General features: G+C 48.1%; 1 protein-coding gene across 2 annotated transcripts in view; it reads left to right on the forward strand.

Annotated features, from left to right (window-relative positions):
* The window catches only part of LOC119441608 (male-specific lethal 1 homolog), a 132,602-nt gene that overhangs the window by 97,418 nt on the left and 19,216 nt on the right, over nt 1-15,968 (forward strand). For both annotated transcript variants that reach the window (XM_049661454.1, XM_037706215.2), the window contains exon 4: nt 11,610-11,665. In XM_049661454.1, coding sequence (XP_049517411.1) covers nt 11,610-11,665 — 56 coding nt within the window. The remainder of the gene's footprint in view (nt 1-11,609; nt 11,666-15,968) is intronic.

The raw sequence follows: 15,968 nt of genomic DNA on the forward strand, positions 1-15,968 counted from the left end.
CGTCTAATTATAATATTTGGGTAGATTAATTAAGAGTAATTATGTAATAATTAGGCGGATTGCACAAACTAATCTGAGCAGCGACACCAATTATGGTCGTGCGATTGAAGCGCGACTACATCTCGCGGGGCAAAACACTAGTTGCTGAAAATTATGCATCCAATACGTCTCCAATGGAAACATTTGAAAAAAAAAAATGCTTAACCTTGCACTCGGCCGCGCAAGGCTTGAAACAGCGAAGCTGGGTGATCGTAGTCCAGCATGTTCCGGAAGTGCGCGCGTATTTATCATCTTATTACTCATGTTGATGATGTCTTTTCGCGCGTCTCGGACTTACGGCCGTCACTGCGCGTTGCTTAGCGCAGCTTGCAACACCGACACCGCGTTCCACCGCGTTGCAATGCCGACAACGCGTTCGAGCAGACCCGCTCCGCGAATGCGTCTCTCTCTCGGACTTACGGCCGTGACTGCGCATTGCATAGCGCAGCTTGCAACACCGACACCACGTTCCAAGCCGACAACGCGTTCTAGCAGACCCGCTCCGTGAATGCGTCTCTCTCGCTCTCATTTTACCTCTCTCCCGAGCATCGCGCGAAACCTGTTCTTCACCTCGCATAGCATTGGCATGAGCGCGTGCGAACGCGCCAGTTGTGGACGAAGACGGCGGCGCTCGAACGCAATAACATGGTTCGCATAAATGCATGATCTGTAAGCGTAACTGTATAGCATAGTGGTTACGACGCTCGCCTTGGAACCGTGGGTACGCGGGCTCGAATCCCGCCTCGGCAAGAGAGTTTAGTTTCTTTCTTCATTGCTGATATTTTTTTATACGAACCACAAATTGCGGCTGGCTTAAACAGCTTCGCTGTTAAAAGTACAGACAATTCCATTAGAGTGAGAAAATGTGAAGTCATGGGCTGCTTGCTTTCATCCACGAATAATTATGAGTACGAAACTGTGCACGCGTTCAGAAGTTTGCTCGTGGCGATGCGTGCTGAGATTACCGTATTCAACACTGTAATGTCGTCAAAACACTCTTATGCATAGTGTTGCGAAAGCCGAAGGTCCGAGCGGCCACGAAGGTTCCATGTATGGTGCCGTGCCAGGTGCCGAGAGGAGGAGATATCCAGGGAGATTAGAAAACTGTTTTATATACACTGTACATGGTGGTATTTTACAAGAAGGGCTCCATGATATTGAAGCCGTCTACGTGCTAACATCTTTGCATGTAGTAGCGTTTACATGGTCGAGCGTCTCTACATGGTCGAGCGTCCTCTATATGGTCAAGCGTCGTCACAACACTCAAGTCCCGCTTTTTTATCCCTTTCGTTTCCCTCTTTCACTTGACGAGGGAATACTTTAGTTCTTTTAGCCAATGACAATGTTCGACGAGTTCGTAAACTCTCGCCCATGAGCGTCGCCCCCGTACCACCGGGCGACGCCTCCAATCTTGCCTGGTCGTCCCCGAACACAGGCAGCGGTTGACACCTTGGGGGCCACATTCGGGAATCTAGATGCTGGCCCCTTGCAAGAGTCGCCTCTACGTAGTGGTCAACTCGCGGAAGCCACCATTTCCAGCCAAGAGTCGCCTTTTCGTAGCGGTCAGTTCGTGGAAGCCACCATTTCCAGGGAGGGTGGTGGCTGTTGTCTCTAAAGGGCTCCAGGTTGGCGTGACGCAGTCGGCGCCGGGCTTCGTCGTAGTTCGGGTGGCGCTGGCAATTCACGGAACCGCACCAAGGGGCGACGTTGCCGTTTAGCGACGCATGAGGCAGCCTGGAGACTAACTGTTCATTTATCAGTCCCAGGTGACACTTCCCGGCCGCGAGAACCGACAAGCGTGAAGCCCACTTGATAGCTTCCCCGTATGTCGATGAGGCCTCCTTTGTCCCGAAGGACCGCCAGACACAACAGTAGCCATAAAAAGTAATGACTATATTGTTGTGACTCGGGGTAGTGTTTAGGCCGGTGATCCTTCAGCCATAGGGATGAGTACGTCCGGGAGTAGGAGCAAAAGAAAAGGGTTTATTTTACGATATTTACAGAGGCTCCAGCTATGGTAGCCCACTTCATGTAGGAGCGCTTTGTCCCCGCTCACTACATGTCTGAGTACATACATGAAATGTGTCCACTTATGACGCGTTCGTTTTGACTAGGGAATCTGATGGCCTTTGTGCGGCCAATCAGAGGGGTCGTATTGTTCACAGAACTCCGCCTCTAATGTTGCACCATCGCATTTGCCGCTCCTGCGTGGCCATCTGGGGAACCGAGATCGTCGCCATCCCCGCGGTAGTAATTCCACGAAGTTGGCCTCTCGCATCAATCAGTGACATCTCCGCGATGGTCAGCTTGGCATGGTCAGTGTCGGGCACTGTCGCCAGGTAGGTGGCCGCTGAGGAAAGGGACTGCCTCGATGGAAACAACCAAACAATGCACCCTGCCGATTCCGGACGCAACAGTACGTACAGTAGACTTGCGATAATTCAAACTTTCGTTAATTCAAACAAATTTAAAATTTTGGTTGGCCCGCTATGTTTTCAATGTATTTTAAAGCCGCTTAATTCAAACCGCGCCATTGTGTTAATTCGGTTAATTCATGCTTTTGCTTGTCCGTGCCGGGAAATATATGCTGCTTCTGTCGCTTCTAGCTGAACATTTGCGTTATTATATCGCTAACAGTCTCAAATAAAGCCGATTGCCTACCTACATGTGTCAAAGCGGCCAAACCGCGCGCACCACCAATCGCGCGTTGATTGAGGAAGTAGAGAAAACGAGACGGCAGGCGGCGGCGTGTACGAAAATGACGCGTTTGACCCTCTGCCATCTCTCCTTTTCCGGTGTGCGCACGTGTCAAAGCGGCCAAATCACGCGCACCAACAGAATCGCGTGTTGATAGCTATAATAAAACGAAATTAAGAAAAAAAAAAAAACCACTGAGGTGACAGATGGCAGGCGCGGCATGTACAAAAAATGACGCGCGTCGGCGAACTTCGCATGCCAACGCGTTTTATCGCTCCATCGCCGCCGTTCGCATCACGCCGCATCGAAGAAAGTATCGAACTCTTTCCGTAAAGGAGAAATTGGCTGCGCTAGCAGTTGATGCTGGAGTGAAGAAGACTTCAGTAGCACTGAAATATGGGATATCGAAGAGCACGCTGACGACCATCATGAAATCGATTGAAAGCGATGAACAAGCTTCGGATCAATGCAAAGTGAATGCGGCACGCCTCCAGCGCGGTGGCGTGCTACGTACAGTGGTACAGTCGCAATCTTTTTGAGGGTGAACACGGGGGGAGCGCGTGGCTTTCTCTATCACCAGCGCCGTCAGACGGCAGCCACAATATCTGCGCGCATGCTCGGGGAGGGTAGGCTCCTTTCGTGCGCATTACGTCATCGTAGCGCGCGCGCGTCGTCTGCTTGCAGTTTTTCCCCTCAATAGAAATCAAATTATGACAGAAACCATGATTTTGATGCTTTTAATTCAGAACGTTGTGCTTCTTCTAATTACTTCAACTTTTCACTTTGTTTAGTTTTCCTTCTGCTGTGCTGTGTTCGTATCGTACAACGAAAAGCCTCAATTTTCTTCTCTATGTTGTTTTCGGTTTCTGTTATTTGCTCGTCATTCATTTTTAAAAACTCTGAGGCTATTGGTTCGTGTTCTGCGCTGGTATCTCGCCCAAACTTTAATGCAGGCAAGGGAACACAAACATCCGAACTTTTATTTGGTGCAAGTTCAACAAAAGATTGATCCGTTTAGAAGTAGTATTAGTAAGCAGGAATAATTTTCTCTTTGATGGTAGTATTTTGTCATACAACCCTTTGCGGAAACGACTGCTGCCATCCTAGAGGGCAGTGACGCGTACAGCGCTCGCACAAAGTCATGATGCGCTCGAAGATCATCCCATTCTTGTCGAACGGCTGCCCACAGCTCGTCCCCAGTCGTCGGGCGGACAGGTTTTCGCACCATGGCTGCTTTGATGTGCCCCCATATATTTTCGCAGATGTTCATGTCAGCGCCTTTGGCCGGCCAGGAAAGCATGCTGATTCTACGATTTTCTATATGTTCCTTGACAGCTTTTGCCGTGTGAACCGGCGCCAGGTCATGTTGAAACATAAAGTCGGCATCGGGAATGACGCTGTGGGCGTAGGGCAGCAACACATTGTCCAATATTACTGTGCAGTATCGCTGCGATGTAAGGGCAACTTCTATGCGATGCAGAGGCCCGAGACCATGCCTTGACACCGCGCCCCACACGTTCACGCAGTTTCGGCCACTCGCGGCGACTCCCTGCGCATTGGCTGGCTCTACTGCATGGAAATCGTATTTTTGACCATCCTTTGCAAAATCAAACGTTCATTAAGAAAAGTTTCTTACCGTGTGCCTCTGGTTCGCCAAACTCGCATCCGTTGGTCTTGGCGAGTTGTAAAAGTCGACTCATCCGAGAAGATCACTCGGCCCCAGTCATCTGCCATCCATGAGGCGTGTGCTTCGGCAAACTGAAGACGTGACTTCTTGTTCGAAGCAGTGACGACTGGCTTTGGTGTAGCTACAGAATTTCGCAGTCCAGCACTTTGGAGGCGCCGCCGGACCGTAGCAAGGGAAGCGTCCACATCCCGCTGCTCCCGCACGTGCCTCGCGGACTAGAACGGGTTCTCGACTACAGCAGCTACCATAAGCGCGTCTTCATCCTCTGTCGTTGCCTTTGGTCGACGCCTGTGTGGGGCATCGCAGAGTCGGCCTTTCTTGCTGAATGCCTGAATAATCCTGCTGACGGTCTTCAGCGGCCTGTGCACGAGAGCACCGATGGAGCGCTGTGAATATCCCTTGAGCGAATATTGTACGGTTTTCCACCTCACTTCTTCGGGAACGCGGGCCATGCTGAAATTTAGTTGCTGCTCTGACAGATGCGGTAATGTGCAAGAATATATATACGCTCCTCTAAGACGGAAGCGGCTTTTTAAATACGCCAACAAGTGTCATGAGCATGCGTGGCCTGGCTACAGATCAACGATGATCTTGAGAACGCCCACAAAACATTACATATACAGGGTGTTTCATTTTAGCTGCACCAAATCTTTAAAAATAGCCTGTGGCAGACAGCACAATTATAATCCTTGATCTAAACTACTCGATGAGGCGGCCATTACTTCCACGAGAAATCAAAACGCCTAATTGAGTAATTAGCATAATTACGCTAGTTAACTTTTTGATTAATGATTTTACGGCACATCTTTCAATCTACGAATTATAGCCGCTGAGTTCGCAAGGCGTATCCACTTGGAACGAATTCTCAGGACTGAACCAGTTTCGAGATATTAATTTTTAACGTGTCCGACGAAATGTATGGGCGTTCCAGTTAACTTTTTGAGGAAAACGCTGTTTTATGCATTGAAGCACAAAGTTAACTGGAACGCCCATGCATTTTGTCGGACACTTTGAAAATTATCTAAGACGCATTTCGCTTTCGAACATCGCATTTTTTTTACAGCGGAGCTCCGTCGTCCGCAGCATCGCCGAGCTGGGGGAGAGAGTGAAAGCAGAGTATAAAAATAGCATCGCGCAGCATAGTGGATGCGAGGTTGGGAGGAGGAGTGAGGCAGGTGGTAGTAGGACGTGTTAAATAAAAAGTAGTGACACTCTCCTCCTCCGCCTTCCCTCCTCCTCGTTTCTCCTCTTTCGCGCTCCTTTTTCGACCGTTGCGCCGCCTACACCGCTTGAAACACGTGCACTTGTTTATCTTTCGCCGCTGATCAGATTCGCCGATCGCCGACTGTGTTCGCCGCTATCGTTGTGCTCCCAGTCGGTAGACGCTTCTCGGGCGAAAATGGCGATGGAGCGTGATCGTAAACAAACGCAGCCAGCGCCCGGCGTTGCGACGGTCCACGTGATGCCATTAGGCCAATACCGACGCGGCGTCGGCCTCGGACAGGGTGTGCGAGGAGGCGGCGGCATTCTTCAAAGCATGACGCTACTTTTTATGACGCGTAGCTGCCGTCGCAGACCGCGTTTCCCTGCGTTCGCGCCGAACGCGCCCCGTGTCCGTGAGGATGATTGAGGTAGCTGGTAGACAGAGATCAGTAAGAGGGCGGCTGGAGGTCTGGTGGCAGAAAAGTAGGGAGACCACAGACAGTGGAGACGTACAGGGACAGAGTCCCCAGTAATGGTTCAAAAAGGTCGATGCTAGGAATTCTTTGTGTTTGTGTGTTTCTCAGAAATAAATGTAGGACATTAGCAAAATAAGAGCTTGGTAGCGCAACCTACCACCCGGTTTCAAAGGGGAAGCTCATAGCATCCATCCATGGGACTCATAGAACTGCTGCTGGCACCGACCGCGTTTCCCCGCGTTCGCGCCCGGTTTCCGTGAGGAGGAGTGTGGCAGCTGGTAATGGGATGCGTAGAACTGCTGCCATAGAATTGCTGCCGACGCCGACCGCGTTTCCCCGCGTTCGCGCTGCTGAAAGCGCCCGGTTTCCGTGACTGCAGCCGATGCCTCTGGTGTCCGGCGGCGGCTCGACCAGAGAAAATGGGCGGTATTCTGTAAGAGTCCAATTAGTGGACTGTCTATTTGCTGCTTGACGTGCAGAAAGGGGCCAGCCAGTCTCCTTCCTGCATGTCAAGCAGCAGCCAATCAGCGACAGCCAAAATGGACCGTCCACTAGGTAGACTCTTACAGAATACCTCCCCTGGACACTCGTCTGTCACTTCCGAAAGACTGAAGCGAGAGCTAGGGAAGCTGAAACCAAGCGTCGCAGAAGAGAACATCCCGAGTTTAGATTGAGGGAAGCCGAAAGTTTGCGTAGGCGAAGAAATGATCGGGAGGCTGGTTGAATTCATCGCGATACTACGCAGAACATTTCGAAGAAATCCTGAGCGCCAGAAAACAGAGGAGACTGCAGGAAGATCCTGGGTTGCGGTTGCTCAGGAACTTCCGCAACATGCAACGACTTGGGACTAATGGTGCTTGTGAGTGCTCGCTTCAGCGGTTCTTTCTCGCAGTGGAAAAAAATTGGGACAGTTTAGCACTACAGTGGTGCGAAGACTGAGCAAACAGCAAAGCTGGCAGCCGCACCTAGCTTTCTCTTGGTTCGGCTAAGTTTCTACGTGGTTATGCTTAGAGACTCGGCCAAGTTTTCTGCGAGGTCACGCTTCGACACTCGGCCAAGTTATGCGTGGTTATGGCAGATCATGTTCATGTCCACTTGCTACTGGAAATGATCAAGGACTCGCAGGCCCGGATCGTTCTGGCGATGCTTCTGGTTGCTCAAACAGGTTTGCTGCCTATCACGGGCTCGAAACTCATTCTTCTGCCATTCGCTGTTGTTTAGTCTCCACTTCGGCGGCACGATACTCTGGATTGGCCTGAAGTCGTCCCGCTCGCTCTCGAGTAGTGGCGCGTCATCTTTCGCGCCGCGCTTCCTCTTCCTCCGGAGTGACAATCTTTTTCAGTCACCCCACAGCAATGCTCACGCGGCGACGACGTGGGAGCCATGTATAAATACCCCGCGGTCACTGCCTTCATGGCTTAGCTCCGCCTCTGCACAACTGTGGCGACCAATCCGCACGACGTGGTGGCGTCATGGCTAGGCAGGCAAAGCGATGAGGGGTGTGCGCACGGTGTGGTGACTTCATGGCTAGGCAGGTGAAGCGATGCGGCACGCGTGATGACGTCATGGCTCGGCTCCGCACCTGTCGCGAGGCTAGGCGCAGCTGGTGCGAGGTGTTGCTAGGCGACACATATGATGCAATCGCTCGGGGAGGTTTTTCGGTGTACGATCTACGGACTAACCTCCGGCTTAAACAGCTTCGCTGTTAGAAAAATCATGCGTGGCTCTGCTATTGTAAACACCAGAGACCACCGGACATGGGGGAAGCCGAGCAAAAGTTAGAGTATGGTTTACCACTACTTTACTAGGCTTTTCCTTGCTCCGCTGGTCTCTGGTGTTTGCGGTAGCAAAGCCACGCATAATTTTTTTCGCCTGAAGCGATGTAGAGAATGTAATTTTACAGCTCATGCGTGGCTGATGCACAGTCGTAATGCCGAGACCATGATGTCGGAGACCTTCGCAGAATGGGGGCATGCTGCAGTAATTTCCGAAATTTACGCTTCCGGCCAACTAGAACGCTTTGGTCTCGTTTGCGGAATACAGCTATGTCCTGCTAGTTGTAAAATATATAACAAGCTTGCATAAAAAAAAATGCGGCAGTGCTTGCAGTTTCGAAATGACAGTTGGTCGGAACCGGCCGTCGCTTTGAAAGAGCTACATGATGCCGCATTTTGTTCTTTTATGCACGTTTCTAACGGAATTTTGCATCTAGGTGCGGGAACGCACCGGGAGCAAGAATGACACTGAAAATCTGGTTTTCGGACCAAAGTGCTGCCGAATTGCAACTGCTGACGTCAACTTATGTACAGTTACTTTTTAAGTGTTTTTAAGGGCGAGGCCATCTATAACGAACTACTGATATAAGAACTTTTCGCGGAACTGTCGAGTTTATTATAAATGGGTTAGACTGTATTGTTGAGTATATGTGAATGTTGCATTACAACACGAGTTTGTATGTTGCCCCGAGTCATATTTATGAGAACTTCTGATAATTCAAACTAAATCCCGGCGTCCCCTGGAGCTTGAATTATCGAGAGCCTACTGTATAGTGAACAAGTAACTTAGCGCAATAAAAAAACAGAAGAAAGGGAGACAAAGACAAGCACTACTCACTACCGTTTATTGGAAGGGCAGGATTGTACATATATATATCCTCTTGTCATGCATGCGCATACAGAACAATAAGAACGGGCACGTGTACATCAAAGGTGGTTGCGCAGGAAGTCAAATTCAGCATCAAGTAATAAGATAGATGGCTCACTTATACGCCGATCTCTATTCTTCATCATAAAGAAGGCCTCCAGTGCAAGTCGAGAAGAGGCATTGCCGCTCCTGCCCAGAATCGTTGTCTCATAAAATCGAGCGTCATACCCACACACGGTAACATGGGCCACCAAATGTGCGCCCTTATCCTCCTTTTTGTTAATTTTTTGCGCATGTTCCCTTAAGTGGTCTTTCATGCAACGATCAGTTTGGCCGATATACAACTGCCCACAAGGGTGCAACGGGATGGCATAGACAACCCCTCTGGAGCACTTAACAAAGGGCTTCTCATGCCTAGTGCGGCAGGCCCGCCTGCTCTCACAGCAAACTTGAGAGCGCAGCTTCGAAAGCTTGTTGGGCGCAGAAAAAACGAGGTATACCATGGAGTATGAGACACTTTGTGCTCATAGGGTATTACCTCTGGCCTCAATTTGGTCGGTTGTTGGACCTGTGCTGTTGCCCTTCATGCTCCAAGTTTTACTTTTTGCAACAGAGATTCGGCCATAGCGTTAACGACCGTGAAAGGGAAACCAGCTGCCAAGAGGCGGCCTACTTGTTTTTAGAAACCAGACCCTTTTGCCAATATTTTGCCATTTATATCGCTGCCGAGACACTAAACTTTCGGGCAGGGCTTTGCCTCCTTGCCATCTCTCCTGAGCAGCTTCCAGCGCGCTAGTGCTGGAAGCTACACAGACTGCTGTGACATGACTTGCTCAAGAACTGTTTGCTTGCTTGGTGTGGATTCTTCCTGAAAGAATAAGAAATTGTGGCCTTTGGTGACTGTTTTGCCATGAATGCATTTGCGGTTGCGAGTTCTGCAATGGTGACCAAGCCAATATGCATATTTTCGTTTCCCTCATCTACGGTTCGTGTTACATCGGCATAGTTCTCGCTTTTACTTCTTTATTTTATTTTAGTTATTTAAGTACCTCAAATACCACTATTCCGTTGTTTTTACATGAGGAATGGATGGAATGGGAGAGTATACTTTGAAAAAAAAATTGCCAAAGGGGAAGAAATGGCAATTACAAAAACGCGAAAATAAGTACGAATAACGATATGAAAATGTACAGCAAATACAAAGCATATGGAAAAGGAACATATAAATATGAGCATACATAAGAATCGGCAAAATAAAAAAAGTTAAGTACAGATCTAAGTTCATGCCACCTTTGAGACCAGATGCTAGCAATGTGATGTTGCAGTTGTGAGTGATTGCACTTATTCGGTGTTAGATCAAAAGTTAATTTATCGCACTTCATTCATTGAGAACGGTTCATCCTATTGCAGGAAAGCTTGTCACTTTGAAGGAACATGTAGTTGCTTGGCTTGTTGCACTGCATTTGTGGTGAGGCTAAGAACAAAAAAAAAAATACTCCGAGGACATTCAAGTAAGCACTTCTTATGAGTTGTGAATGCGGAAGCATTAATGTAAAATTAAACGCCGCTGAGCGCTCCTCTGAGTTTTGCGCTGCGAGTGATGTACCATAGCGGTAGTGCTGCCCGAGCCAGGAAGCAACAGCAGCCTGCGGTGCCAACGCCGCATGCCACCGATGTCCTGCGCGACGAGAGGAAGCGGGTCACGCGACTGCCTCGCCGGCAACCTGTCTCGCCCCACGGCGGTGCTTCGCCGTATCTGCTTCGTCGAGGCTCGCTGGCGACGTGGAGTCGTGGCGATGCCCTCTCCTTTCGCACAACCTTTCGCGCTAGCACGGCAGCAGGTGTTCCAATTCGCCTGCTCGGCTCCGTCGAGTTGCGCTCGTGGCATGGCGTCGCAGCCAATGGGAATTCAGGTGCCGTTACTCTGCTACAGACTCTGCCGGCTTTTAAGGCGAAAGCCTTAGCTGGCTCACGAGTTGAAAAATACGGCGTTATGGCACCAAAATTAAAGTGACTACTGAGCATGCGCAAAACATTTCGGTGCACCGTTGGACTGCACTGACAGTGCCAAATGCCACGCGCTTCCGTGTTTATGCTTAACAAGACCAAGATAGTACAAGCTAGGAAGCCGCTCAAAAAAAAAAGAAAAATGTGTGACACATTAAATGGCATGATCAGTGATTAGGGGTGATACATTTAAATGTAGATTAAGGGTTTTAAATGTTAAATGTAAATCTAAGGTACATTACATGCATCAAAAGGTGAATGAAGTGGAGTAAAGTGAATTAAGGGGAATCAAATGCGAATTAACGCTAATTTAAGGTGAAAAAAGTGAATTGAGTGTGATATGTTACTACCATGTCCACCACGACCATTCATGTGTATGTACCATTCAGGTGTGTGTGTACATATGGTTAGGCATGTCTTGAAGAAAAACCCATGCAATGACATGGGGCCTCACGTAAAATGCAAAGCGGAGGCGGCGTGCTTCAGTCTGTCTCGTCCTACTGAATGTGCTGTGTCGCGTGAGGGAAAGTACATCTTCGGAGGATGAACTACCTAAAGCTACAGCGAAAACAAACAATAGGAAGTAACACAACCGAATGAGAATGGCAAAGTAATTTAATGAATGTCTTGTGAGTGTGCAGGCTTTCGCCTTCATCCTCTTTAGCGTATGCTAAAGTGAATGTCACCTTTTCGCTCAATGGGCCATTTGATGCTTTCGCATAAAAAAAGTATGACCAAATGATGTGTGCTTTTGTGTTCAGTAGACATTAAACTGAGGACTTGTTCTGTTGCTAACTCGTTATGTTGCCAACGGACTGCAAGGATTACCTCACGAGCATCTTCCTGTTTTGTTGCAGTACCAACATGGAGAGTGAACCACATCACCAGTTTGTACTCTATGGAAGGGACCGAGGTGAGTCATCTTTTTTCTTTTTCGAGTGATTTCATTGCCTTTCCAAAAGCTTGTCACTTAACATTTGTTCACTGCGGTGCGGGTCGAGGATGTCGCACTTTCAGTGTAGCTATGAAGCGCAGATCTCTCCTGTAGTGTGGAAGCACAGGAAGGAGAAAAAATAAGATTGTATTGCTTTCGATTACAAGCGTGTGCTGTGCTGACATAACTCTGAGCTTGAGAAAGATGCAAAGGATGTGCGGTGGAGGATAACAGCACACCCAAAGAATGGTACGTGCAACCGTCCACCAGACGGGTACAACAACATGATGCACTGGAATTGGGATCCTGAAAAAGCACTACTACACTGGACGTGTTAAAGGGACATTAAAGGAACACATTAAGTCAAGCTAGATTGAAAAATTAGGCTACTATAATAAAACAATTCATCATTCGTAGCGACAACAGCGATGATGTAAGTGGGGAAAAAAAATAATCAGAGCCCTCCATACTGCTGTGAAAATGAAAGCCAGCGAAGCTGTGACTATCTTGGGTCTGCTATAGTGAATATTGCTATAGTGAATTTATATATTATCATTATTGACTATATTGAACGTCTTAGGCATAATCGTCAAAGAGCAAGGACACCGGTGTCTTGTTTTCGCCTGGCGCAATGGTCAAGTAGTGCGTTTGCTGCGCCAAGTCCGCCCCATCGTCAGACTAGCGTATGAGCAACAGCGTTCATAGCTGCGGCACACTGCACAGCATCTTCCGGATCCTGGAAGATGTGGTTAAACAAGCGTCTGTCCCCTAGCGAGTCCAAAGGGCAACTGTTGATAAAAGCGCTAGCACAATCTCTACGTCACGAGACGAGGGGCACAACCGTTGTGATTGGTGGGACGTGCCGCCGCCAAGTATTGCGACAGTTGTGAAAGAGACATCTGCGGTGGCAAGGGGTGTAACAATGGGCCATCCATCATCCGTTTTGCCACCTGTGCTAAGGCACAACTGGTGGAAAACCGCCATGCACATAGAGCCAAAGCAAATGTTGATGATAATAGTTTTTTTCTACACGCGGGCACGATCCTGGAGAACCTAGCTTTCAACAGCTTCACTGTATAAGTTGCGGTTTCGCCCGAAAGGCGAAGCATCGATTGTGATAGCAAATTAGTAGACAGCTATACGAAGTAAGGATAGTAGTTTTATTGGCTGTATAAACTTGTGAACTTCTGCTTACTATAGGGCCATGCGTGCACAAGCAAACATAACACATTTCACCCGTTGACCGCAGAAACTCGCTGTCAACGCGCTGGAGTGAGGAAGTGCTGCAGCAGCAGCGAGCGAATTGACCTTTGTGCTGCCTGTCACTTCAACGCGAACTAAGCAGCGAAAACACAGTGCACAGGCACTCTGTCCCCGTCGCAGATAGCTTTCAAAATGGCGCTTGCGTGGCTGTGCTAGAGTGTACTAGAATATTTTGAGTGGCATGACCAGCTGCCATGGAGAGCGCCTTTTCGTGTAGAAAAGTAGCAGCGGTGCTGTAGTCAACCACTCTTCAAAGCATCGTCCGGCCTCGTAGGCATGGAATAAAGAACCAACTTTGTTGCTGGTGCGTTTGCAGAAATGACAAGTTCCCACGAAAGGAACCTAGAAATTGATGTTTCATCGCAACTGAACTACATTACTATCCCGGCTACAACTAATCTACGCCGGCGAGTACCTGGTATATTCGGAGTTTTTTTTTTATGACGCGCAAAATGATTGTTAGATGATTGGCTGTGGTGAAGCGCGACAATAACCTTATTCTAGAAAACCGTATTATTAACCTGGTGCTTGACAATTGGATCAAACGTCACTATTGGAGCGATCAATGCCAGTCATTCATTTTATTGCCTGCTTAATTACTATAAATTTTCCTGCACAATACACCTTCTAATGAGCATAGCAGAGCGTGTGAGCAGTATTGCAATAACTGTATTGTCACGTGGTAGTGACGGTCAAGAACAGTAGCAAAACTGTGAATGGTAAAACTAACTCTTTAGTGGGCGAACTAGTGCCCAGAAAAACCGGCTACTCTAAAAGCACAACGATAGCGGCAAACACAGTTGAAAATCTGATAGCGGCTGTGTGCTGGATTGTATTTCTATGCGGCTGAAAGCACGCTCCCGCATGATGTGCTGATTCATTATGCCTGACGCATGTGTATGGAACCATGTGTCGTTGACGTCACGCTGGTTCTACTTAAACTGCTGTGGAAATAAAGACGGGGCTTTTTTGCCTGCCTGCGAGTTGAGCGACAGTCGCCTCAGTCTTTCGCCGTTCACGCACTGATAGCGGCGGGCGCCGCTACGGCATGGTGTCAGAAGGGATGCAATCCACCCACTTTTAAAAGCGATTCGAAAAAGTCGATCGAGACATCGTCAGAAAAAGGAGGCTGTAATGGCCACTGCATCGCCGCCGGGCCTTCAGCAGCCGCCACCGCTGGACTTCGACACTACCTCGGAGTGGCCGGTGTGGATACTGCACTTCGACAACTATCGCTATGCATCGGGTCTGAACGAGCGCTCGGAAGAGGCACAAGTACGCACTCTGCTTTATACCATGGGCCGACAAGCAAGGGACATCTTCGCCACCTTCAATCTTTCTGCAGAAGATTCGAAGAAATTTGAGCTGGTCAAGAAGAAGTTCGACGATTACTTCATCAAGGAGAGCAACGTTGTCTAGGAGAGCGCTTGCTTTCACAAGCGGCACCAGATGCCTGACGAGTCAATTGACCAGCTATGCGGCTGAAAGCAAGCTCCCGCATGATGTGCCGATTCATTATGCCTGACGCATGTGTATGGAACCACGTGTCGTTGACGTCACGCTGGTTCTACTTAAACTGCTGTGGAAATAAAGACGGGGCTTTTTTGCCTGCCTGCGAGTTGAGCGACAGTCGCCTCAGTCTTTCGCCGTTCACGCACTGATAGCGGCGGGCGCCGCTACGACAGGCTGGAGCGTGTCAGTTTTTTTTATACATGAGTCATCAAAGGTTCCAGACACGCCGGCTGGTGCCGGCGTGTCTTCCAGAAAGTACCACACAATTCGCATTGCGCATACATGCAATCAGATTACGCAAGGTTCGGTGACAACAGACAGTGGATTGTACCATCGATAACATTCGAGAAACTTCCGATACATGCGTCCTGCACAGAGTAATAACATTTGTTAGACAGTGAAACGTAGTCGCCCGAGAAAAATAAACAAGTACACGTTTGAGTGTAATAATTTTTCATTTAGTCGCAATTCTTCCAAAGGCTATTAGTAGATATTGTCTGTAATCAATTCTTATTCGAACTGCAAGAAGCTTACACCTACCTCCTATACCTAAATGCATGCGGAAAAAAAAGCAATTTGCTCGGCATCCACTGCACCGTTTTTAATGGGCTTTGTTGCATTTTGAAAGAAAACTTTCAAATGATCAAAGTGTTGGAAGCAGAATGTTTATTAGTGTGGCCAATCTTTTTCATACAAATGTTGTGAAACTAAAGCAAAAGGCAAGCATCAAATTTAACTAAGTACTGAACAAAAATGTTACAAATTTTTATACTGCAATAATCTACCGGGATATCTACAGTGCTGAAAATTGATGTATTATAAATCTGCTCTTAAATACACCTATAATTTCTTAGCAGGAATTTTCCAAAATGTTCGTAAACATTGTAAATATTTCTTCTAAGCTGTACATTGATATATAACATTTTTCCGCTCTAGATGCTCTAACAGATGCAGTTCACACAACTGCAATATCTGTCTTTAAAGCTGATTTACAGATTTCTAAGCTTTATTCCGTTTTTTTCTTTAACACGCTCTCTTTTGTGGGCTTCTATAAAGAGTACAGCGTCTGAAATCATAATTCTGCTGCACACGGTTGCTTTATTTCAGCATTCTCTCTTAAATGCAGCAAATTTCGCCGTCATTATCAGACGCAAACTGACGCCGTTTCGTCAGTTACCACGGTGCCAGTGTTTTATTGGTTAGATATCAAGGCACATTCAGCAAAATAGTCGGCACCACGTCAGGTCGAAGAATTGTTCTCCCCAATTCTTCGACTCGAACTTCTGCTACATTATGTGCACGTAGTCTCTCATGATCAAATGATGCTAAAGGTGAAGCTCGTACACAGTGCAATCAATGCCGACAAGCTTATTGAGTCTGCACCCATTTCTCTTCCCACACAAGTCGTCGCTCTTCATCTCTGGGAGCTTTAGAAAGCGATACCTTGCGGCCTTGGTCCGTGAGAGCGTACCCAGTCTTGCACGCGGGTGCATAGCAGTGATTTAAA

The sequence above is a fragment of the Dermacentor silvarum genome, chromosome 2 (genome assembly GCF_013339745.2).
Source record: "Dermacentor silvarum isolate Dsil-2018 chromosome 2, BIME_Dsil_1.4, whole genome shotgun sequence".
Classification (NCBI taxonomy): Eukaryota; Metazoa; Arthropoda; class Arachnida; order Ixodida; family Ixodidae; genus Dermacentor; species Dermacentor silvarum.